Source organism: Geotrypetes seraphini, chromosome 9, assembly GCF_902459505.1.
Source record: "Geotrypetes seraphini chromosome 9, aGeoSer1.1, whole genome shotgun sequence".
In the NCBI taxonomy this organism is placed as follows: Eukaryota; Metazoa; Chordata; class Amphibia; order Gymnophiona; family Dermophiidae; genus Geotrypetes; species Geotrypetes seraphini.
The window spans coordinates 50,197,542-50,209,562 of record NC_047092.1 but is presented as its reverse complement, the minus strand read 5'-3'; the positions used below and the strand labels follow the sequence as shown (position 1 = coordinate 50,209,562).

The window sequence follows — 12,021 nt, the reverse complement described above, 5'->3', positions numbered from 1 at the left end:
GTGGAATTGTTTGGTGAGAAAATAGAAGAGGCCACTCAAAATCTAACAGCACATGAGCAGAGCATGTCCACCTTAGCCTCTGCTAAGTCATCTAATATTCAACCGTCTAAGTCCAAGCAATCATACCAACCATACAAGAGGCGTTATCCTACTGCTTTTTCTGCATCTAAGCCTCCTCCACCAAAGATGCAAAGACAACAACGCTTTCAGAAGCTTCAGCCACAGAAGTCCCAGAAACTGACCCAGATTTTTTACGTACTTCTGGAGATCATTGCCAACACAACTCCACTGATCCCTCCTTCTCTCCTTATTGGAGGTGAACTTAAATCTTTTCATCAACGCTGGCTCTAATTACCACTGACTCTTGGGTCCTCCAAATAATACAAGAGGATTACTCCCTATGTTTTATAAACAATCCTCCAGACAACCCTCCAAGAAAGTCCTCTTTAAATTTCTATCAGACTCTTCTGGAACTCAACGCAATAGAACCAGTACCCCCATCTCAAAGAAATCCCAAAGGAGTGAGGAGGTTTTTGTTCAAGAACTCCTCTGAGAACTCCGAGAACTGAACAAATATTTAGTCAGGGAGACGTTTCACATGCTGTCTCTAGCAACCTTATACCCTCTATTCGACAAGGATGGGTGGCTATGCTCTCCAGACCTCAGAGAGGCCTATAAGCACATCCCCATTCACCCAGCTCACAGAAAATTTCTTCGATTTTGCGTGGATCATATTCATTTTCAATACAAAGTGCTACCATTCGATCTGGTCTCCTTTCCCAGAGTATTCACCAAGTGCCTTGTAATGGTAGCAGTAGTTCTCCATTCTTATGGCTTTCAAGTCTTTCCTTACCTGGATGACTGGCTCATCAAGGATTCTTTACCACAGAGTCCAAGTGTCTCTAAAAGCTACAGTCACCCTTCTAGAGCTTCTAGAATTTGAAATCAACTATCCAAAGTCACATCTTCAACCTACTCAGGTACTAGAATTCATAGAACCAGTACTCGACATACCTCATTTGCAATTGTTCCTGCCTCAACAGAGACAAACGACGCTACCACAACTATATGTTCATGTGCCAACTCTTCAGAAAATTTTAGCAAGACAGATGATGTGCCTTCTAAGTAACATGGCATCTACAGTGCATATGGTGCCTTTTGCTAGGCTTCATCGCAGACTTGCCCAATGGAGTCTAGCATCTCAATGGTCTCAAGCAATGGATCCACTTTCTCATTGGATTAATGTCTCCTAACTTCTCTGTTGCTCCCTGCAATGGTAGTTACAACCAGCACATCTATCCTGGGGGTTAATCTTCCATGTATCTATGCACCAACAAGTGCTGATGATGGATGCCTCCATGTATGCGTAGGAGCACATCTCGACAATCTCTGGACTCAAGGAGCATGGTCCCTTTGGGAGCGTTCCCTTCACATCAATCTTCTGGAACTCCGAGCTATCCATAACGCTCTCAAAACTTTCCAGGATCATCTTCTCAACCAAGTCCTCCTTGTTAGAACAGTCAGTCAAGTAGTTATGTACTATATCAACAAACAGGGAGGCACGGGATCTCTTCCCCTTTTCCAGGAAGTTCCCCGAATCTGGAACTGGGCAATTGCACAAAACATTTTTCTCAAGGATGTCTATGTTTAGGGCAAGCAGACCGCATTAACGGACAACCTCAGAAAGTTTCTTTAAACACATGAGTGGACTATTGGTTCAAAAAAAATCCTATGCCACATTTTTTCCTTCTGGGAAACTCCACAAATAGACCTGTTTGTCTCTCCCATCAATCACAAGTTACCACACTTTTGCTCCAGACAATTCTCCCTACATCATCTGGAAGCAGATGTATTTCTTCTGGATTGGTCACACAAGATCCTCTACGCTTTTCCACCAATTCCTCTGATTCTCAAGACATTGTTCAAACTCAAGAGGGAACCAGTCACCATGATCCTCATAGCCCCACGGTGGCCCAGACAACCTTGGTTTTCCCTTCCACTTCAACTGTCAATCAAAGATCCCATTCCACTACAGATCTTCCCGTCTCTACTAACTCAGAGCCAGGGCTCCCTTCTACATTCCAATCTGCAATCATTACATCACACAGCTTGGTTCCTTTCAACTTCAGTGTAGAAAGCAACAATCTATCTGCTCCAGTTCAAGCAATCTTAGCCGCCTCTAAGAAACCTTCTACTCAGCAGTGTTATCATCTGAAATGGACTCATTTTGCTTTTTGAGTACTCTCCATCACCTGGATCATGTAACCTCCCTAGTGTCTCTCAGACTGGCCTCAAAACCTCTTCAGTCAGAGTTCATCTCAGTGCTATCAATGTTTTTCATGCTCTCCTTGATAGTAAACCTCTAACTACTGTCACAGGGAAGCTCCTGTAAGAGCAAAGGAACCCTTGCAATGTCCAAGAACTGATGAAAAAATTAGAGAATTGCCACAAGGACCAGCCTTAAATAGACTCAAGGTTCCACCTAGGACACTGCCTATAAAGAAAATTCATGTGCAAAACTATGTGCAAAAGGAGTCAGTGACTCCACATACCTGTTTACCTTTTTCTGTAAGACAAGGAGAAGAAAGGGTAATAGGACTTCGAATCCCATCAGGCCAGAGACAGAAGAATTTCAAAGCCAGGAATGGAATAGCTCCAGTTTATGGTAAACCTAGAACTGGTTTACCAGCACCTGAGTACAGAAATAGTCAGAATCAGGAGCACATCTGCACTGCAGTTTAATCACCTAAGCTCAAGGAGAGAAAAGGGTGGGGCTAACAACAGCAAGGAGCCACAAACTGGGAGAACAGCAGAGAGAAGGAAGGAAGCCAATCCTTCTCTGCCCAGAACCAGAGGAGTTGAAAATCCACACACACACACCAAGCTCAGATAGGAACCCACAACTGGGAGGATTCTGGAGGTATTGTCTATGCTAATGAAAATGAAATTGAAATGACTAATGAATTAAGTTGTGAGGAAATGGATGAGGATTTTGCAATCACCCCTGACCTCGAACAAATGAAAGTGAGCTAGGGCTCACAGCAAAAGTGTGTGGCAGCTTACAAAGAAAACTCTCAGTGCTGCAATGTTTATGGCTTCAGGCTGAAAGTGTTATTCTTGTCTTTTGCTGCATTGAATCTTGATTAGCTAAAAGTAGGCTCAGAGAAAGCCTGCTTAGAGAAGGACCAGGCAAGACTGTTTTTTTAAAATCTGATTTTTGCATTGAATGAAAGACCTGCTAATTAAGCCAGGCATTGCTAGCCAGGGGACACTGTGTTGATTATTTTTGCCAATTGGGGCCTTGGGTGGGATTTTGATTATAGAAATCTTTAGGGTAGGTTCAGATTCCAAACACTTGAGGGTGCTGTTAAAAAAATAAAACCCCAAGGGGAAAATCCCCAGTGCTAATGCTAACAAGAGACTGTTAGCAAAGGAGCATTTTGAACAGGCCTTGTTGGAAGCAGTGTGTGCCTGGAAGGGGCCAGCACAATGTAGTAGGTGCAGTCCTGAGACTTCAAAGGAAGTCACGGAAAGCCAGTGATAGAAGCCAGCATTTGGCTAGAAACTGACCAAAGGCTACACAGTTGATTTGTGTGTTTTGTGGAAAGACTATTGTTTACACTACATTGGATGTTTTGAATTTTGCTAACATATGATTTGGGAGCACCAGTTGGTGTTGAATGAAATAAAGATTTATTTACACCAAGTTACCCCATACCTCGTTTATGATTGGCCGAGGTTTAGGTGACCTGGGTTTATCCCAGGACAAGCAGGCAGCATATTCTCACACATGGGTGATGTCACCGACAGAGCCCCAGTACGGACACTTGAAAAGTGAATTGCAACTTTAAGTTTGGATAGTTCACGCTCAGCCCGCACCGCGCATGCAAGAGTTCCTTCCCGCCCGATGTCGGTAGCTATACGAGGTCTTGCATGGTTATGGGTTTTTGACCTGGACATTAATCACCAAGACCATCTGGCCAATGCTCCCTGTCTAGGAGATGAGCTTTTTGGTGACTCTACCAACACTGTCACACAAAAGCTCTGCCCATGAGACCAGATGGGATACGTTGGACCCCTCAATCTTTTAAGCCTGCTTCTACTTACCAATGTCAGTTTGCTGCTAAAACTCCTGCACCTGCTCCTCCACCACCTAGAAGGCAGAAGCAGCAACAGCAGCGTCAACCACCCAAACAGCCGGCTTCTCAACAGAAAGCTCAGCATCCTTTTTGACGTGTTCCTTATGAGCATAGCCAAAGTTCACATTCTCCATCCTCTGCCACAGCCCATGGGGGGAGTGTGCCTTCAGCTTTACATCAATCATTGGGAACTCATCACCTCTAATCTCTGGGTGTTAAACATCATTCGTCAGGGTTACCTTCTTCATTTCCACACCCTTCCTCTGAATCATCCACCAAGAGAGACTGCTTCAAACCCTGCATAGTCCTCTCTTCTCTTCCAGGAGATTCAGTCCCTTGAGATTCAGTCCCTTCTTCTCAATGCCATCGAAGAAGATCCTACCTCTCAACTAAACCAGGGATTCTAATCCCGCTATTTCTTAGTTCCAAAGAAGACAGGAAGACTCGGCCCATTCTGGACCTCAGGAATTTCAACAAATATCTCATCAAGGAGAAATTCCGTTTGCTCTCTCTTGTCTTTCTCTATTCTCTAATGGCGCAGAACGAATGGCTATGCTTTCTGGATCTCAAGGAAGCCTATACTCATATACTTATCCTTCTGGCTTCCAGATTATAACTCCGCTTTCAAGTGAACCATTGTCATTACCAATACATAGTACTTCCGTTCGGCCTGGCATCTTCACCCAGGGTCTTTACGAAGTGCTTGATTGTGGTAGCAGCAGCCCTCCAATCTCACGGTCTTCAGGTTTTTCCTTACCAAGACAACTGGTTGATCAAGGCTTTTGAGGGAACCCTCTCATTTCAAGCCACTAAATTGAATGTATGGCTTGGAAAAATTATGTTTGAGGTCTCTTCCTATCTTGATTTTAGAAAATTGCTAAAAGACTCAACTTTTTGATAGGCTGGTATCTTAATGCATTCTGCTTCATTTTTTCAATGAAGTTCCTTATATTCAACTTGATGTAGTTTATCTGTTCTATGTATTACTTCTGTCCCCACCATGCCGGTGTTTTCTGCATTATATTGTAAATGCTTTCTGTCTTTATCTGTTTTTAAGTCCATTATTGTAATTTGTATTTTATCTGTATCCCATGCTCACCTTGTTGTAAACCGCCTAGAACTTTTTTGGTATGGTGGTATATAAGAATAAAATTATTATTATTATTAAATTATTATTTCAGAAAGTAGAACTGGCGACAACTCAAACCATCTCTTTCTTTCAAGCCTTGGGCTTTGAGATTAATTTCCACAAATCGTCTCTGCAACCAACTCAATGTCTCCAGTTCATTGGAGCCATTCTCGATACTACTCTCATGAGGGCATTTCTTCCTCCAAATTGCCTAACTGCTCTGCTTCATCTTTGCCAGCTGATGTTTCATCTACAAACAATCTCTACAAGGTGCATGATGGTTCTCTTATGCCACATGGCCTCCACAGTTCATGTGACACCACTTGCAAGGTTACATCTTCGCGCTCCTCAGTGTGCCCTCGCTTCTCAGTGGTCTCAGGTGACAGATCGGCTCTCACAGCTAATCTCTGTAACCTCATTTCTTCTACAGTCGCTCCACTGGTGGATGATCTCCTCCAGTCTCTCCAGAGGTGTACTTTTCCATCTACCTCCTCATCAATAGGTGCTCATGAAGGATGCTTCCCCGTACTCCTGGTGGATGCACATGAAAGGTCTTCAGACGCAGGGCCATTGGACTTCCAAAGAGCACAAATTTCACATCAGTTTGCTAGAACTCAAGTCCTCCTCCTTTGCACAGACAATCAAGTAGCAATGTACTACATAAACAAGCAAGGAGGCACGGGCTCTCTTCCACTTTGTCAGGAAGCTCAGAAGATCTAGCTTTGGGTGATAACCCACAACCTTTTCCTGAGGGCAGTCAACATACAAGGCTAGCAGAATTCCTTGGCAGACAACCTCAGCAGAATTATTCAGCCTCACAAATGGACACTCGGCTCATCAGTTCTCCAGTCCATTTTTGCACAATGGGGCACCCCTCAAATGAACTTGTTTGCAGCTCCCCACAATCACAAGTTGCCCCAGTTCTGCTCCAGACTTTACTTACCTCACCGGCAGGAAGCAGATGCCTTTCTACTGGAATGGGCACAAATGTTTCTCTATGTGTTTCCTCCCACTCCTCATCTTGAAAACTCTTTTCAAACTCAAACAAGAGTCAGCCACCATGATCCTCATAGCTCCTCAGTGGCCTAAAAAGCATTGGTTTTTCCTTCTACTTTAACTCAGCACAAGGGAGCCCATTCTTATTCCACAGAATCAAGGGGCTCTTCTTCATCCCATCCTGCAATTGTTACACCTGACAGCTTGGTATCTCTCGGGCTGAACTCAGCTGAATTACATCTCTCTCAGCCTATTCGCATTATTATTGACACCTCCAGGAAACCAGCCACTCAACAATGTTATCAACAAAAGTGCACTCTGTTTTCCTCCTGGTGTCTACTTCATCATCATCATGATCCAACCTCTTTATCAGTTGATCTTGTTTTGGACTATTTGCTCCATCTCTCGGACTCTAGGCTCAAGTCATCTTCTATCTCAGTGCTATTACAGCTTTTCAAGTTCCAGTTGAAGGTAAACCTCTCTCAGCTCATCCTTTGGTCGCCAGATTCATGAAGGGTCTTTTCAATGTAAAACCACCTCTCAAACCTCCTCCAGTAATAATAATAATAATTCTTATTCTTGTTCTTATATACCGCCAAAGCCATATAAGTTTGAGGCGGTTTACAGCAAGAGGCACTGGACAATCAGCGAAGAGGTTACAATCAAAGTCAGCAATACAATCTTACATAATAAAGAAGGAGAAAGCTATAGAGTTCTTAGGGTTACTGGATTGAATAAGCAGTGCAGAGTAGATTCCTAGTTAACAAATCGATTGAACAGACTAATTTTTAATAGTTTTCTAAAATTGAAGTAGGATGAAGAGAGCGCAAAAACGTTACTAAGCCAGCTGTTCCATTTGCATGGAAGGCAAGAGTTCTGCCTAAGAATCTTTTGTAGTCAAATATCCATATAACAATTTATACCACTGTGCGGCTTGGTGACCCAAGAAATCCGCTTGAAAGCACAGGAATTCCAAACTATACTGAGAATTAAGAACTTTCCATTCAGGGAAACCCTCCTGAATAGCCTGCTTCAACTGCAACCATTTAAAGCTTTGTAACTTATTTAAACTAAATTTATGTTGCAATTGTGAAAAACTAAGCAATGATCCATTTATAATCACATCATTTAAAGTCCATATGCCTGCAATAATCCAATCCAGTGGTATAAATTGTTATATGGATATTTGAATAAAAAACAAAAAACTGTTCTTAGGGATATTTGGAGCATTGAGCTTGGGCACCATATTTCTGCCTCTCAATGGCCACGTTTTTGGTCTTGGAGAATAAAAACTACAAGGGCAGCATCTATGAGACAGACTTGGGGTTTTTTGTTGCATAGAGCTTTTTGGACCCCAGTTCGGTTACAGAAGTTGGATAGTTCGAGGTCCAATAGATGCTGGCATTGTGGTTTAGAAGCTGGGACATTAGACCATTTAATATTTTTCTGTCCCTATATAAATGCCTTTTGGAAGTTAATTTGGTCCCAAATTAATTCATTGTTAGAAAATCATGTTGCCCTTTCATATGATACTATATTATTTGGTACATCAATGAGATTTAAAAACCCAATTTTTGCAAATAATAATAAACTTCTTTTGATATTGACAGGGGTTGCCATTCAGCAGATTACAGGAAATTGGAAAGATTACCGTATTTTCACACATATAACGTGCGCGTTATACGTGTGAGCGCGTTTTACAATTTTTTTTTTACATTCTGATCCTGCATTCCCCCTGCGAACCGGCATCCTCCCCCCCGCTCTCGTCACCCTCCCTCCCCCGCGATCCTACATCCTCCCCAGCACCGCAAATACAACTCTTACCCGATTGGGCACCGACACCAGCACCAATGCACAACATGTGCCAGTGCCAGTGCCCGAAGATCCTCCCTCGTTGGTTTGGGCTGGGCTGGGCTGGGCCAGGCGGTGCGAGAGAGATCCTCCTTCTTCCTCTGTCGGGCTGGACTTCTCTGACATCAGAGAAGGGGCAGGACCGTGGCAGAGAGAAGACAACTCGGACAATGTATGGCAGCTTGCAAAGATCGCTAGAGCCAGCGATCTTCTGCAGGGCAGGCTGCTGAAATTAGGTAAATTGATGCAGGGAAGCCGGACACCAGCGGGGAAGCCACTTTCTGACTGACCCTCCGCACTAGCCCTCTAAAGCAGGAGCGGTAGGCCAGCAAGAGGCAGCGCTGCCACTCCTGCTTTAGAGGCGAGGGGGGAGGGTCAGTCAACGAATCGGGAGACCGATTTTTTGTTGTGGTAAATCGATTCGAATCGTGAATTGGGCAGCCCGATTCTCAGCTTCCCCAGCCCGATTCTAATTTTCCCCAGCCCCCTGCCCGATTCTCAGCTTCCATCCCTAGCCCCCAAGACTCACCAGCCCCCCTGCCGATTTCAGCTTCCATCCCCAGGCCCCAAGACTCACCAGCCCCCCTGCCGATTTCAGCTTCCATCCTCAGCCCCCATGCTGATTCTTAGACCCCCCCCTGCCGATTCTCAGCCCTCAGCCCCCTGCCGATTCTCAGCCCCCTGCCGATTCTTAGCCCCCCTTGCCGATTTCATCTTCCATCCCCAGCCCCCCTGACGATTTCATCTTCTATCCCCAGGCCCCAAGACTCCCCAGCCCCCCTGCCGATTTCATCTTCCATCCCCAGCCCCCAAGACTCACCAGTCCCCCCGCCGATTCTCAGCCCTCCTGTTGATTCTCAGCACCCCCCCACTGCCGATGCCAATTCTCAGCCCTCCTGTCAGTTACCCTTTGCTTCCGAGGTCTGCTCGCTCCCCCCTCGACGCTCCCACATCCTTTCATTTCTTCTGATGTAACTTCTGGTTTCGCTAAACCGGAAGTTACATTAGATGGGAACGAGTCCGGCGGCCAGTGGTGAAAAAAAGAATTAACTGGAATCGGGGCTGAATCGGTGAGTCCGTTTTTTTACCAAAACGAACCGATTCGAATTGATTCACCTGATTCGAATCGGTGAACCGATTCGAATCGTGAATCGGGCAGCACTAGTTGCCACTAGAGGTACATGTAACAGCACATAAAGTCCAAGCCATGGCAAACTCAGTAGTTTTTCTCACATCTACTCCTATTGCTGATAAATGCAAAGCAGCTACTTGGTCCTCAATTCATACCTTTACATCTCATTATTGCCTGGAAACATTTTCCATATGAGATGATAGATTTGGCCAAGCCACTTCACCACTTATTTGCTTCTTGAAGACCAACTCTCCTTCCATCCCATTTTCAGTTAAGCTAGGGAGTCCCACATGTGAGAATATGCTGTCTGCTTGTCTTAGGATAAAGCCTGTTACTTACCGTAACAGGTGTTATTCGGAGACAGCAGGCAGATATTCTCACATCCCTCCCACCTCTTCTGGTTGGCTTCTTAGCTTTCTTATTAAACTGAGGTACCGCGAGCGAATGTTGGGCGGGAAGGCACTCATGCATGTGTGGTGCAGACAGTCGCGAAGCTTCTTCAAAGCTTAAAGTGACACTACACTTTTCATTGTCCATACCAAGCTCCATGGAGGTCACTCACATGTGATAATATCTGTCTGCTGACTCTAGATAACACCTGTTACAGTAAGTAACTGTGCTTTACTATTGCATTAAAAATTGCACAGGAAAAATGTACTTAATGGTGCGCTAAGGCCACTTAATATTGCAGCTTAATAAAAGAATCTTTAAATGGCAACAATCTATGGGCTCCTTTTACAAAGGTGCATTAGGGCCTTAACGCACAGAATAGTGCGTGCTATATTGCCGTGCGTGCTAGCCGCTACCACCTTTTAAGAAGGTGATAATTTTTTGGCTAGCGTGCACTAATCCGATGCGTGCACTAAAAATGCTAGGGCACCTTTGTAAAAGGAGCCCTATGTTGTTTAATAAATTTATTACAGCCTGTTTATTTGATCTGCTACTTTATTTCCATTCTGTTGATGTATTGCAGAACAGTATAAGCTTTTGTAAAGTCTGGAAATAAACTTTTGTGGTGGACCTTTATGAAAAACAATTCTTATGTTATTTAAAGATACTCACTTTATGTTTCTCTAATGCAGGTGGTTGCTTCTTTGGTTGGGCTGTGGTTAATCAATGCGTAAGTTTTTCCTATGTATTTTCCTCATTTTAAATATATTATATTTCTAGTTTTGTTTTACTGTTTTCTTAAATTAAAAATAACTTATTTTGAATTTTAAATTACATATAAAATAAACTTTTTTCTGTTGAATAGGATTCTGTAATGAAACTGTTGTCCTCCTCTAGTCGCTAATTTTGCAGAAGGGTGTCACTCATATCTTTCAACTTCCAGTGGAGAATAGCTCCCTTTTCAGTTTTACCTTCTGCAAGCGAACTGAGAAAGTGTTTTCTGATCTCCTATGCTTCATTTTATTATTTTTGGGTATTCTGTCCACCACTTTCTGCATGACTTTGGTCCATTTTTTTGAGGATACTCCACTATGGAAAGGACGCGGACCCACAAAGGCAGGCTGCTGCTTGCAGACCAATCTCTTAGAATACCTGTGGATCCAGCCTGCTGTGTGAGCAATCGAAAGCTTGGAGTCCATTCACCTGGGAGTTTGCTCACCTGCTGATTTATCAAAAGCTTAAGCGCAGGCTGTGGTGCCCCTAAGTAACAACCTTTTGTGTATCAGGGAGCTGACTGCGTATAATCTTTCTCCAATATGCTGTGTGAATTTATGGGGGTTAGAGTCTTTGGTCAGAGTCTCTTTGACTGGCAGCCAGAATATTTCCAGTTGTAGATTTGTTTTTCTGGGTTTCTGAGGCCAGGATTTCCTCCTCTCCAGGTGTTCCCCACAATGGCATTCTCTTCATATGCAGCTCCCCTGGACATGGGAGACAAGAAGCAACTTACTTTGCTGGCTTCAAAGGGACTCCTTATCAAAGATCATGGTCCTCCGGATCACCTCATGAGTGACACTAATGACTGACACCAGCTTGAGTGGTTGGGGTAGCCCATTGTTGTGGTTGCCTGTTCCATGGCAAGTGGTCGCCATTGGAGAGCAAGTGATCGATAAACCATATAGAACTGAGAGCTATTCATCTTGAATTGAAAGCATTGGAGACTTCCCTGGTAGGAAAGGCAATCGGAGTATTCTCTGACAATGACACCGTGATAATTTATGTGAACAGACAAGGAGGCACCAGAAGTGCCACATTGCATCTGGAGTCACAGATGTTCATATGAGTGGAACTCAATCTCCATGGCCTACATGGCAGGAATAGAGAACTTCCAGGCCAACTTTCTCAGCCAGCAGACTCTGGATCTAGGGTCCCTGTCACAAAGAGCATTCAGCCTCATTGTGCAATACTGGGAAAGAGAGGAGATGGATCTCATGGCCTCAGACAAGAACGTGAAGGTGACTCGCTTCTACAGACAAAGAGCCGAATCGGGAAGTCCAGGGCTGGACGCCCTGGTTCAGCCCTGGCCCACAGAATTTCCTGGGTGGAATCCCATGCTGTTCTATCCAATGAAATCTGTAGAACAGTTACTTGGTCTACTTTCCAGACCTACAAGGTTCTGCAGAGTGGATGTGGCAGAATTTGGATCCTCATGGCTTTGGACAGGCTCATCTGTCCCTCTCTAGACATCTGGCACTGCTTTGGTATGTCAACTTCAGTACAGAATCCTATGTCTTTGCAACAGAACGGAAGATTAGGTACTTACCTCAGTAATCTTCTTTTTGTTATAAGACGTAGGATTCTGTATGGCCAGCCCTATGCAGATTTAC

General features: G+C 44.1%; 1 protein-coding gene across 1 annotated transcript in view; it reads left to right on the top strand.

Moving 5' to 3' along the window:
* Window positions 1-12,021, top strand: part of CFTR (CF transmembrane conductance regulator) — a 411,238-nt gene that overhangs the window by 283,945 nt on the left and 115,272 nt on the right. The window contains exon 16 of the mRNA XM_033959147.1: window positions 10,330-10,367. Coding sequence (XP_033815038.1) covers window positions 10,330-10,367 — 38 coding nt within the window. The remainder of the gene's footprint in view (window positions 1-10,329; window positions 10,368-12,021) is intronic.